Source organism: Eubalaena glacialis, chromosome 14, assembly GCF_028564815.1.
Source record: "Eubalaena glacialis isolate mEubGla1 chromosome 14, mEubGla1.1.hap2.+ XY, whole genome shotgun sequence".
Classification (NCBI taxonomy): Eukaryota; Metazoa; Chordata; class Mammalia; order Artiodactyla; family Balaenidae; genus Eubalaena; species Eubalaena glacialis.
Window position 1 is genome coordinate 36316948 of NC_083729.1, and position 14418 is coordinate 36331365.

General features: G+C 37.1%; 1 protein-coding gene across 2 annotated transcripts in view; it reads right to left on the reverse strand.

Moving 5' to 3' along the window:
- Window positions 1-14418, reverse strand: part of THADA (THADA armadillo repeat containing) — a 318246-nt gene that overhangs the window by 298188 nt on the left and 5640 nt on the right. For both annotated transcript variants that reach the window (XM_061210468.1, XM_061210467.1), the window contains exons 4-8: window positions 12119-12249; window positions 7158-7309; window positions 7005-7037; window positions 6705-6753; window positions 2758-2939 (exon numbers count right to left, since the gene is read on the reverse strand). In XM_061210468.1, the coding sequence (XP_061066451.1) occupies window positions 2758-2939; window positions 6705-6753; window positions 7005-7037; window positions 7158-7309; window positions 12119-12249 (547 nt within the window). The remainder of the gene's footprint in view (window positions 1-2757; window positions 2940-6704; window positions 6754-7004; window positions 7038-7157; window positions 7310-12118; window positions 12250-14418) is intronic.

The following is a 14418-nucleotide window of genomic DNA, read 5'->3' on the forward strand; positions in this document are numbered from 1 at the left end:
TCCCCATGGTACGTTACTTTTTCTTAAAGTGATTTCAGGGCTTGTGTAAAGAGCCCACATCAGTGCTAATTACAAACTTTGCTCTCACTGGCACTGTACTCAATGTAACCAAACAATCCTTGCTTACTATCTTCTTTTTGTTTTCTATTAGCCTCTGGTTTGTGAGAAAGTAAACAAAATAATACAGTGAATTATTCACCTTGGGGTAAGAATTATGAATACCTACTATAAGCTATCTTCCAAAAATCTATTCTGCCCTTTATCCCTGTTAACGAACTGTGACTCTGGGAGATCCACGTGCCCAGCCAAAGACAGGATACCTGTTTCCTCAATCTTCCTTGCAACTAAAGGTACCATATGAGGATTCAGGCCAATGGGATGTAAGCAGAAATCTTTTGGCTATTTTTGTTCTTCCAGATTAAAGGTAAAGATGCAACTGGTCCTCCTTCCTGCCCTGAACACAGACAAGGGGTCTGGAGACAGAGCAGTCATATAGTAACCACGAAACAACAAACATATGGATGAAAGCCAACATGCTGAAGACGGCAAAGCAGAAAAGCAGAAATGTATGGGTCCCAGACTGCCTACAGTAGTTCTGGATCACCTGCCTCTGAATTTATCCTTATGTGGGCAGGCACATTTAATTAAATCCCTGAAGTTCAGTTTTCTGTTACTTACAGCTAAGCACTTTACTGATACATGAAGCTTTAAAATCCTAGGGCATTGATTAGGGGCCATCAACTTTTCAGAAATGAGGTTGCCTCACATTAAATTCATGTCTTCTCTGCATTTCACTGAAGTCTTTTTTTTTTAGATTTATAAATTCCTCTTTTAAAATGTAAATATCCTCTGAAAACATGTCTGTAAATTATGCCTTAATAAAAGGAACTTTATTTTCCTTTTAATACTTATCTGAGATCCTAGGCAAAGGAAGGAAGGCAGGAAGGAAGGAAGGAAGGCAGGAAGGAAGGAAGGAAGAGAGGGGGAGACAGAGAGAGAGAGAAAGGAAAGAAGGCAGGAAGGAAGGAAGGAAAAGAGAGGAAAGAAAAGAAATACTAATGAGACAATATAGTTAGGACTCTCACTAGTTACCAGGGTTAAGAACATATAAACAATGAGATACTATTTTTTTCGAATCAGCCTAGCAAAATCAGAGTCAGTTACTGCTTTTTTACAAGCAAGAGCTCTGAACAGATCCCATTAATGTTTTTCTAATTAAGTTAATATTCATACATACATTACCATATAGAATAGGAGGTAAAGGGTGAAAAGGTAATACAGCTTTTTATGTAGATACTTATATGTTTAGTATAACATTTTCGCTAATCTTATTGTAATATAAAACACAGATACAGAAAACATCCAAAGCAAATGTATAGCTTAATGAATTATTAGAAGGTTAACACCATTGTACCCACCATCCAAAGCAAGAGATAGAACTTGGCCACCCAGCCCAGAGGGCTCATCCACATGCCTCACAAGCTCCTCTCTTCTCACCCTGAGTAAGCATTATCCTGACTTTCACAGTAATGACTGCCTTATTATTTTTAAATAGTTTCATTAATCAAATGTGCATCCCTAGACACTATAGTCTCGCCCATTTAAAATTTTTTTGATATGTCCTTTAATCTACAGGTGTCCCTTCCGTCCTTTTTATTATAATTTCTGTTGAAGAACTCTGTCCTTTTAACCTGCAGAGTTTCCCATAATCTAGATGTTTACTCCTAGTGTGGTTCAACACTTTCTTCTGTCCTCTGTAATTCCTGCAAAATGGCAGGTGACCTAGAGACGGGGTCAGTCTCAAGTTCAATTCCTTTGGGAAGACTACAAGTGGTAAAAGCAAGACTCAAAAGCAAGAGGCACATGTTGTCTGGTTGTCTGTTTCTGTAATGTTAGCAGTTGTTGATGCCTAATGCCTACCTCAAGTCACTGGGGGTAACAAAATGGTGATATTCTATCATTTCATTTTAACTCCTTAGTTGAAACACTTTTATAAAAAGACACTTCCTCTCCTTGATAAGCCTGTAGATTGCCTCACATTTGTCTGTTTACAAAGTAAACCTTATATCCAGGGAACAAAGAGCAACCACCAGCAGAAGACTCTGCAGAACCCTCTAATTTGGTGCATTGTTAAGTTTTTCAATGCATGTATGAAATGTAGAAAGATGTAAAAGAAATAAATTAGGATACACTAGGTGTTGTACTGCCATTCTTACTGTATTTTTATACTTTTTGGCAGCATTAAACATTTTTACTAAATAGACAAAAAAAAAAAAAAGACACTTCCTCTCATTACCTACTTGGTTTCCTGGTGGTACAGTTCATATGGACAGAAGCAACATGAGATATAAGGAGGAATAATGACCAGCCCTACAATGACCGCTGTCATTATCTGAAGGTAACACCTGCTGCTAAGGAGAAATGCATGGGTTACACTAATCTTTCCAGATCGTACCTCCAAATTTGGAAATTTCTCAAGAATTTTCTTTTGCTTTTTATAGTCTGTGGCTTTCCAACACTAAGATTGTTGGGTTTTCTTCTTTGTATACAATACACACATGCATACACGCATACACACATTTAGAAAAGTCCTTCAATGTTATCCCTTGTTGAACTGTAATCCAGAACCTTTCACCACTTTGAGGGGCTGGGGGAGAGGAAGTTCTATATCTCAGTTAAGTATCAAATATTTCATACCATTAGTAGCAAAGTGATTGATACTCAATTGTAATCATCATTTGTATGTTTTATACTTACCATCGCTTAAAAACTTGGTAAAAATACTCAGCAATCCACACATACTTTGCCATGTAGGAGAACTCTTCAAATGAAGTCTCTGGAAACCTTGTACTTTCTGTACTAACATCACTGAAACTCTAATGCCTACCAACAAGTCATTCATCAACTGAGTTTGAACAATATGATTTCCAGCCAATTTTCTACAACAAAGAAAAGAAATTATTACAAAAGAAAAGTCAAATTAAAATGTCACCTTTTCTGTCTCTCCAAAATAATCCCTCAATCAAAGGGCCAAAATCAATTTTAGATTACAATCAATATTTACGCCTCTCTCTTCCATTCCCATAAATATTCCAGTTATGTAGACATTTATTGCAAACTTCCAACACTCTTAACTTACCTCAAACTTTTCCCATTTTCTCAGCTAATGACTAACCTCACTTCTTCTTTTTAGAGTAAAAATAACAAATCAGGAATAAATGGTACAGTCACTGTGGAAAACAGTACGGAGTTTCCCAAGAAAACTAAAAATAGAATTACCATATGATCCAGCAATCCCACTCCTGGGCATTTATCCAGACAAAACTATAATTCAAAAAGATACATGCACCCATATGTTCATTGCAGCACTACTCACAATAGCCAAGACATGAAAACATCCTAAATGTCCATCGACAGATGAATGGATAAAGAACACGTGGTACATATATATATAAGGGACTACTACTCAGCCATAAAAAAAGAACAAAATGCCATTTGCAGCAACATGGATGCAACTAGAGATTATCATACTAAGTGAAGGAAGTCAGAAAGAGAAAGACAAATACATATGCTATCACTTACATGTAGAATCTAAAATATGACACGAATGAACGTATCCATGAAACAGAAACAGAATCACGGACATAGAGAAAAGATTGGTGGTTGCCAAGGGGGGGCGGGGAGTGGAGGAGGGATGGATTGGGAGTTTGGGATTAGCAGATACAAACTGGTATATATAGAAGGGATAAACAACAGGTCCTACTGTATAGCACAGGGAACTATATTCGACATCCTATGATAAACCATAATAGAAAAGAATATGAAAAAGAATATATACATATATGTATAACTGAGTCACTTTGCTGTGCAGCAGTAATTAACACAACGTTGTAAATCAACTATACTTCAATTAAAAAAAAAAAAGAATAAATGACATAATTTCTAAATCTGAACACTCCCTAACCTTGTAACTTGCTTGATCTGGCTTCCAAAATGCCAGGTGCCCTTAGATTTTTCTCCTACTTCACTATTGTTGAGCCTTCTCAGACACCTTGGCTAGTTCTTCTCCCTGATGTCTTTATGCTCGAGCTCACCGCAACCCAGTCTTTACTTCTTCTGTCCATCTAATTCATTCCCTTGATGCTGAGCTCATCTAGCTCATAAGCTTTAAATTACAGTCTATATGCTGACAATTCCCCAATTTTCATCTCCAGCCCAGACCTCTTTTTCCAATTCCAGGCTTGTGTGTGCAACTTCCTACTCAACATCTTCACCTGGATGTCTGACAGACATCTCAAACTACATGCACTTATCCACAACTCCACACCAGCTCCACCTGCTAGGATCTCTATCTTACAAGAACTTGGCAGTCATCCTTGACTCCTCTCCCCCTCATCCCATCTGTAAGAAAATCCTATTGGTTCTACCTTCAAAATATATCTAGAATCAGACCACCTCCACTGCTACTCCTGGCCTGAGCCACTCTCATCTCTCCCTTGCATTACTATTACTGCAATAGCCTCCTAACTGGTCTCCCAGCTTCTATCCTTGCTCTTCTCAGTCTATTCTCAACATAGCAGAACACAAGAGCAAAGATGATATTAAAACAAAAGTCAGGGAAAACAGTTTGGGGGCTCGCTCCTCAAAAAGTTAAACATAGAATTACTATATGATCCAGCAATTCTACTCCTAAGTATATACCCAAAGGAACTGACAGTAGAGACTCAAGCAGATACCGGTATACCAATGTTTATAGCAGCATTATTCACATTAGCCAAAAGGTAGAAACAACCCAAATGTCCATCAACAGATGAATGGATAAACAGAATGTGGCCTATATATACAATGGAATATTCTGCCATTAAAAGGAGTGAAATTGATACATGCTACAACATAGATTAACCTTTAAAACATTATAAGTAAAATAAGCCAGACACAAAAGGACAAATATTGTATTCTACTTATTTGAGTTTATCTAGAATATGCAAATTCAAAGAGACATAAAGTAGAATAGAGGTTACCAGGGGTTGCGGGTAAAACAACAATATATAAAAGGACAGTGAATTTTCTTTTGGATGCATTGAATTTGAGGCACCCTGTAAAACAACCAGGAGACAACCAGGAGACAACCGCTATATGAGTTGAGCTGGTTGTCTTCCCAGGAGACAACCGCTATATGAGTCTACCATTCAAGGAAAAGATCTAACTTGGAGTGATGCCTGGGAACCCTAAGTATAGAGATGGTAGCTGACACCAAAGAAGTGGATGATATTAAGCAGTCAGAACAAACAGAATGAAAAGGACAGAACTCATATTTAAGAGATGAGCAGAGGAAGAAGAGCCTAGAAGGAAACAGAGAAGGAGCTCCTGGTAAGGTAAAAGGAGACTTGGGTTAAAGATGGCACAAAGATATTACTTCTACTCTCCCACAGAACCTCCCTAAACCAACAACCAAGGGATTTAAAACATAAAAAGACATAAATACACAAGGGCAACAAAAGACAATAATACTAAAATTTTAGGAGCAGATGGATGAGTGATAACTGACTTGGCAGAATCAAGAAAGGTGACTCCTACGTCAGAGAACAAGCCCAGAGCAACCCGATTTGCAGCCCCCAAAGGCTAAGAAATTGTTGGCACCAGTTGCTCCTTGATGTGGAGCTAAATGTAGGTATGAAAACAGGAAGAGTGGCTACGCTCTGAGAATGACAACTCTGGATCATACCCCCAAGCTAGTAAACAACTGGTTTACCTCCAGAGAAGGTAAAACAGTAAGTGTCTGGACAGGAAGACAACACACACACCTAAAGCAATGATACCATATTGCAAACAGGAGAATTAGGAAAATATATGCACAATAAATGCTAAATGCCAAGATCTCAGCTTTCTTCCCTCACTCAGCAACCAGAATACTAAGCCAATGGTTTGAAAGATTCTTCCATGGCAAATCCACTACCCATGCAAAAAGACCTAAAGATACTGGCATCAAGCGTTCCCCAAAGAAACAGCCCAGCTAGACTAGCCTACAATAAAGCCTGCAATCAACCCCAACCATACGTACAGAGATCCAAATCAACTCTCAGTGCCCCAATCTGAAATGAGTGCTCGGCCAAGGATCACCAGACTTCCAAGGAAAGCTTCTAGCAACAAATACAGTGACCAAAACCAGCAAACAGAAAAAAAGCAGGTTGGAAGAAATAGAGACCCATGTAAAGACAAGAAAACTTAAAAAAAAAAACCTTATTATTAATATCCTCAGAGAGATAACAGAGCATATTTCATCCACAAAATAAAAACAGGCTGCTATGAAAAAGGAACAGTCTAGTAAAACAAAGCTCTTCCCTTTCTCATTTATTCTCATAATAATTTATTTGATCTTTTAAAATTAAATATCAAACCTCAAAAAAAATAAATTTAAATAATTACATCTAATATTAATGGAGAGGGATGGAAAGGAGCACATTCTGGACCCTTCTTAAAAATTTCCTTTGTGGGGACTTCCCTGGCAGTCCAGTGGTTAAGACTGTGCTTCCACTGCAGGGGTCATGGGTTCAATCCCTGGTTGGGGAACTAAGATCCCGCAAGGTGCATGGCGCAGCCAAATAAAAAAAAGCAAGCAATACAATTTCCTTTGTACAAACACAATGCAAAACTGCAAATGTACACACACACATACACAAGCATGGAAACATGTTAACACTTGCCTGTTTTCTTCTGAGATTTCAATTAAACTCTTCCGTAGATAATGAAGCACTGAAACAAAAAGAATATAATGAAAAATCAGAAATGTAAAACTGTGAACTTTGACTTCAGCACAAGAAAATATTTTAAATCACTGCTACCCAAAATGATATCACAGAAGTAGAAATTTAAAGGGAAGGCACACCACATATGTTAGTCATCTGCAGTACTCCACCCATTGCCAAGAAACTTAAAAGAACCAGTTCCAAAATGACTTACACAAGCAGTCACCTCTCAGAATAAAATAAAATAATAGGACTTACCATTTTCAAGAAGATTATTAACACTTGATCTACCTGTGGGGGAAAAATTTACACTGGTCAGCAGTTTCAGAACCAAAATTAACATCATTTAAAACACTGACGCAACAACGACAGGTGTTAGCTAGAAAAAGTACTAGAAAAGAGATGGCTTACCCAAGTCAAAGTTCTCCATACAGGAAGATATATTGTCAATAACTTTCCTATAAGAGTATAGATCAGTAGTAGTATTCAATTCTTCCTGAAGACGAGAAGTAAAACTCTGTGTAGCCTCAGTTAGAAAAAATTCAGGTAGGTCATTTAGTGAGCTAGAAAAAGAACCAAATATTAAAAATCTGACAACCTTAGAGTATGTACAAGGATATGTAGGGAGGGAGGGGAATATTATAAATGAAGAAATATTGAACGACACCTTCAAAAATACAGCCAGGAAATTATAACATCACACCACTAGAAGACAGATCAGGAACTCCCCCTCATCTGGTCTCCCTGCTTCCATATTACTTCCCTCCCATTGTGCGGACTATCCTCAACAGAGCAGCCAGAGTGATATTACTAAAATAACATGTTATTCCTCTGTGTAAAACCATCCAACAATGTCCTTCTCAGTCAAAGCAGTAGCCAAAGTGCTTACATTGACTTATGAGACCCTACACGATCTGGGCCCAGCATTATCTCTCTGGCTCATCTTGATCCTCGTTCACTTCACTCTAGCTACACAGCCTTCCTCCACTCCAACAACATGCCAAAGTCTTTGTACTTGTTATTTCCTCTACCTGGAACTCTCTTCCCTCAAATATACCCAATAATCATTTCCTCACCCCTTTCAGGTCAATCTCAAACATCACCCTATCAATGACACTAAGCAAAGATGTCTGAAGTCACTACTGTATTTTTTTTTTAATTAATTAATTTATTTATTTATTTATTTTTGGCTGCATTGGGTCTTTGTTGCTGAGCACGGGCTTTCTCTAGTTGCGGTGAGCGGGGGCTACTCTTCATTGTGGTGCGCAGGCTTCTCATTACGGTGGCTTCTCTTGTTGCAGAGTTTGGGCTCCAGGTGTGTGGGCTTCAATACTTGTGGCACGCAGGCTCAGCAGTCGTGGCACATGGACTTAGTTGCTCTGCGACATGTGGGATCTTCCCAGACCAGGGCTCGAAACTGTGTCCCCTGCATTAGCAGGCGGATTCTCAACCACTGTGCCACCAGGGAAGTCCTCTCACTACTGTATTTTAAACTGTAACCCTCACCCCATCCTTGGTACTCCCTTTCCCACTTCTCTGCTTTATTTTTTTTCCTCCATAGCACTCATGCCCTCTAATTCCTATATATTTTGCTTATTTATCTATCTTCTGTCTTCCTCTTAGAAGTAACCTCCGTTCTGGACTGTTTTATTCACTGTATCCCCAATGCCTAGAAGAATACTTGACACACAGTAGATAATAAATAAAAATTTACTGAATGGATAAACTAAATTTAATGCCAATTTACCACAGTTAATCTAAATTAACATTTCTTTAAAAATTTGACTCAACAGTTCTAAAGCTTTTCTGGAAGGAAAAAAAAATTCAAAAATATAATATTCTGAAAAACAAGAGTCACTACAGAGATGACTTGTTCTAGTATATAATTAAACCATAGTATCAAACTATAGTGAATAAAAGTGTGATGTTGGTGGGTAAACAAATAGACTCAAGTCTAAAATCAAACCTTTGCTTATACAAGAACATAGAACATAATAATACGGCATTTCAAATATGTGGTGAATAATGGACTATTCAACAGTTTGGGGATAAGTGGCTCCCCATACAGAAAAGAAAACTAAGTTGGATGTCTATCTCACACTACACTCAAAACTTAATTCCAGATAGATTTAAAAGTTAAACAAACAAAAAGAGTATTTTCAGATAAGACAAGTAATTTTATATAATCTTGTATTAGAGAAAGCATATACAAGCTGAAACTCAGAAATCTATACAAAGTAAAATATTTGCAGGTTTGAGTATGAAAAAAATTTTTTTTAATTTTTATAAAGCAAACACCAGGAAGAAAGTTTAAAGACAAGTAACAAAATAAAGGAATATATTTGGCACATAATCTGTATAGATCTCTTATAAATAAAGACATTCTACAGTTGGCTGTCTTCCTGCAGGTATTCCCCACACCCTTCTTTGCTGGCAAAGCTCACCTTCCACTAAAGGGCTAAAGGTGTGACACCTTTCCTTCCTAACCATTTTTTACAACGAGGGAGAGAGAAAGTATATGACCCAATCTTGACAATGAATATCGACAGGACCTTCAATGAAAAGTCTACTGGGACCTTCCACAAAATGTTTTTTCTCTCCATTAAGAAGAAATGTGAAGGAGGAAATTTCCTTTTTTTTCTTTTTGCCAATTGCAGTAAAGTCTATATCAGGTGCTTGTAACTGCTTTAACCCCTTGTAACTCTGAGGGAAGATAGGGCCAACACAGTGAGAGAAAGATGGAAAACATCAGGATGTTCAATGACATTTGTTGACTACTTCACCAAAACCCAAGAACTAGCCAGTATTTGATCATTTGCTTTATGACACAATAAATACACTTGCTTAAAGAAAAAAAAAAATGATATTCTAACAAGAAAACATACAAAGATATGTAATCACCAAAAAAAAGTAAAATAGTCAAAATCCACACATTAAAAAATATTGACTCTTGGGGACTTCCCTGGTGGTGCAGTGGTTAAGAATCCACCTGCCAATGCAGGGGACATGGGTTCGAGCCCTGGTCCGGGAAGATCCCACATGCCACGGAGCGACTAAGCCCATGCGCCACAACTGCTGAGCCTGCGCTCTAGAGCCTGTGAGCCACAACTACTGAGCCTGCATACCACAACTACTGAAGCCTGAATGCCTAGAGTCCGGGCTCCACAACAAGAGAAGCCACCACAATGAGAAGCCCACACACTGCAACGAAGAGTAGCTCTCACTCGCCACAACTAGAGAAAGTCCGCGGGCAGCGACGAAGACCCAATGCAGCCAAGAATAAATAAATAAATAAATTCAAAAAAAATAAAAAATATTCACTCTCACTAGTAATCTGGAAAATGCAAATTATAACATAATACCATTTTTCACCTACCAAATTTTAAAAGATTTATAGATCGATTTTATTCAGTGTTGGAAAGATATGAAGAAAAAGGCACTCTCATTCACTTGTTAGAAGGAGTATAACATGGTATCGTGTTGAGGATTACGATTTAGCAATATCTATCAAAAATTTTGATAGGCATAAGTTTGGTCAAGAAATTCCTCTTCTAGGAATTCATTTCAGAGAAATACACATATAAAATTATATACATAATTAAGAATATCACTGTAGCATTGCTGGCATAATGAAAACTTGAAAACAAACTATCAATGAAGAAGTGATTAAATAATATGTAATATGGCACATATAAATTTCGGTACATCCGTATTACGTAATATCTAGCTGTTAGAAAGAATGAGGACGTTCGGTGGAAATGTAAAACAGTGCAGCCATATGGAAAACTGTTCAGAAGTTCCTCAGAAAATTAAAAATAGAATTACCATATGATCCAGCAATCCCACTTCCGGGTATATACCCTAAAGAACTGAAAGCAGGATCTCAAACAGATATTTGCACAACCATGTCCATTATTCACAATAGTCAAAAAGAGGAAGCAGGGCTTCCCTGGTGGCGCAGTGGTTGAGAATCTGCCTGCCAATGCAGGGGACACGGGTTCGAGCCCTGGTCTGGGAAGATCCCACATGCCGCGGAGCAGCTGGGCCCGTGAGCCGCAATTACTAAGCCTGCGCGTCTGGAGCCTGTGCTCCGCAACAAGAGAGGCCACGATAGTGAGAGGCCCGAGCACCGCGATGAAGAGTGGCTCCCACTTGCCGCAACTAGAGAAAGCCCTCACACAGAAACAAAGATCCAACACAGCCATAAATAAATAAATTTAAAAATAAATAAATAAATAAATAAATAAAAAAGAGGAAGCAATCCAAATGTCTATCAACAGACTAATGGATGAACACAATGTGCTATATACATACAATAGAGTATTAATCGGCCTTAAAAAGGAAGGAAATCCTATCACATGCTACAACATGGATGAACCTTGAGGACATAAGTCAGTCACAGAAAGATAAATACAAATGTTCTACTTATACAAGGTATCTAAAGTAATCAAAATCATAAAAAAGAAAGTAGAATGGTGGTTGCCAAGGGCTAGGGGGAGGAGGAAATAGGGAGTAGTTGTTTAATGGGTATAGAGTTTCAGTTTTGTAAGATGGAGAAGTTCTAGAGATCCACAGCACAATGTGAATACACTTAACACTATTGAACTGTACACTCAAAAATGGTTAAGATGGTAAATTTTATATTATGTGGGGTTTTTTTAACCACAATTAAAAAAAAAAGGACTATACTGACCTGAAAATATCTCTAAGACATTCCTTAGTGAAAAACAACCTACAGAGAAATATGTAGAGTATAACCCCATTTACATAAAAAATAAAAACTAAAGTATAACACACACACACTAAACCCAAAAGAAAGGTCTAGAAACACCAAAATGTCAAGTGATAACCTTTACTACGAAAAGATAGGCCAGAAATAGTGAAAAGGAAGGCTCACTTTTTATTTTGTGTACTTCCACATTGCTTAAACTTTTTACACTAAGCATATATTCCTGTATTACCTGTATAATATAGGTAACATGGTAATATATTCCTAATATATGCTTAGGAATATATGCTTTAAACATCTGTTTAAACCAAGAACAGATGGGACACAGAAAAAACAGCAAGATGACAGATTTAAACTTAACCAATAATTGCATTACATGCAAATGGACTAAACCAGGAGTCTGCAAAATACAGCCTACAGCCTATTTTTTTAAGGTCTGTGACCTAAGGAGCCTTTTTACATTTTTTAAGAGTTATGATAAATAAATAAGTAAATAAACAAAACAAAGACGAAATGTATGAATGAAATTGCTAAGTGATATATTTCAGTTCAGTTTTACCAAACCATAGAGGGAACCTTAAATACTGGTTACTTTTGGTCAAATTAAACATTTACAACGTCTAACTTTTCTTTTTTTCCTTACCTTGCCAAGACTTTCTTCAAGGGATTCTTTAGATTCAAAGAAAGATAAATGCCTGCTAAAATATCCAAACAACTTCGAATAGTGGGATCACACTTGTCATTTTTATTTGCCTTCTCCAGTAAGGGCACAATCTGTAATCCAAAGAATTCAAAGCCATAGTAATGTTTTTCTAATATCAAGAATAGTAAAGTAACATAGATTCAAATACTTTTTTAAGTCTCAATTTTAATGTGTAATATTTTCCACTGTACACTGTTAAGGGTACTAATTTAAACACTATTTAATTTAACTTAAAACTATTTCAGTACTTATTAAATTTTTAAACCATGTCCCCAACTCCCACTTTACCCTCCAGACCCACCTTCAATGAGAAGTAGACTTGTTAATGGCTTAAGGTACAGGAGTTCTGTAGCACTACTGAAAACCAATAATACATTTAATTGCTTCCCAAAAAATATTATGCAACTTCAAATAATAAATCCTAATAATAAAATGCTCGTAAGGACAGTCTTTACATTTTAAGTTAACTTTTTAATGTGCCTGCTAAAAAGTTTTGAAGATTAAAATTAATAGAAATTTTTTTTTAAATTTATCTCCACAAAAATGGTATGCACAGAGAGGGCAGACAGCAGAAGCAAGAAGAACTACAATCCTGCAGTCTGTGGAACAAAAACCTCATTCATAGAAAGATAGACAAGATGAAAAGGCAGAGGGCTATGTACCAGATGAAAGAACAAGATAAAACCCCAGAAACACAACTAAATGAAGTGGAGATAGGCAACCTTCCAGAAAAAGAACTCAGAATAAAGATAGTGAAGATGATCCAGGACCTCGGAAAAAGAATGGAGGCAAAGATCGAGAAGATGCAAGAAATGTTTAACAAAGACCTAGAAGAATTAAAGAACAAACAAACAGAGATGAACAATACAATAACTGAAAATGAAAACTACACTAGAAGGAATCAATAGCAGAATAACTGAGGCAGAAGAACGGATAAGTGACCTGGAAGACAGAATGGTGGAATTCACTGCTGCGGAACAGAATAAAGAAAAAAGAATGAAAAGAAATGAAGACAGCCTAAGAGACCTCTGGGACAACATTAAACGCAACAACATTCGCATTATAGGGGTCCCAGAAGGAGAAGAGAGAGAGAAAGGACCAGAGAAAATATTTGAAGAGATTATAGCTGAAAACTTCCCTAACATGGTAAAGGAAATAGCCACCCAAGTCCAGGAAGTGCAGAGAGTCCCATACAGGATAAACCCAAGAAGAAACACGTCGAGACACACAGTAATCAAATTGGCAAAAATTAAAGACAAAGAAAAATTACTGAAAGCAGCAAGAGAAAAACAACAAATAACATACAAGGGACCTCCCATAAGGTTAACAGCTGATTTCTCAGCAGAAACTCTACAAGCCAGAAGGGAGTGGCATGATATACTTAAAGAGATGAAAGGGAAAAACCTACACCCAAGATTACTCTACCCAGCAAGGATCTCATTCAGATTCGATGGAGAAATCAAAAGCTTTACAGAAAAGCAAAAGTTAAGAGAATTCAGCACCACCAAACCAGCTCTACAACAAATGCTAAAGGAACTTCTCTAAGTGGGAAACACAAGAGAAGAAAAAGACCTTCAAAAACAAACCCAAAACAATTAAGAAAATGGTCATAGGAACATACATATCGATAATTACCTTAAACGTGAATGGATTAAATGCTCCAACCAAAAGACACAGGCTTGCTGAATGGATACAAAAACAAGACCCATATATATGCTGTCTACAAGAGACCCACTTCAGACCTAGGGACACATACAGACTGAAAGTGAGGGGATGGAAAAAGATATTTCATGCAAATGGAAATCAAAAGAAAGCTGGAGTAGCAATACTCATATCAGATAAAATAGACTTTAAAATAAAGAATGCTACAAGAGACAAGGAAGGACACTACATAATGATCAAGGGCTCAATCCAAGAAGAAGATATCACAATTATAGATAGATATGCACCCAACACAGGAGCACCTCAATACATAAGGCAACTGCTAACAGCTATAAAAGAGGAAATCGACAGTGACACAATAATAATGGGGAACTTTAACACCTCACTTACACCAATGGACAGATCATCCAAACAGAAAATTAATAAGGAAACACAAGCTTTAAATGACAAAATAGACCAGATAGATTTAATTGATATTTATAGGACATTCCTAGGTTTAGGACAAACCTAGGGAGACAAAAGACCTGTATGCAGAAAACTATAAGACACTGATGAAAGAAATTAAAGATGATACCAAC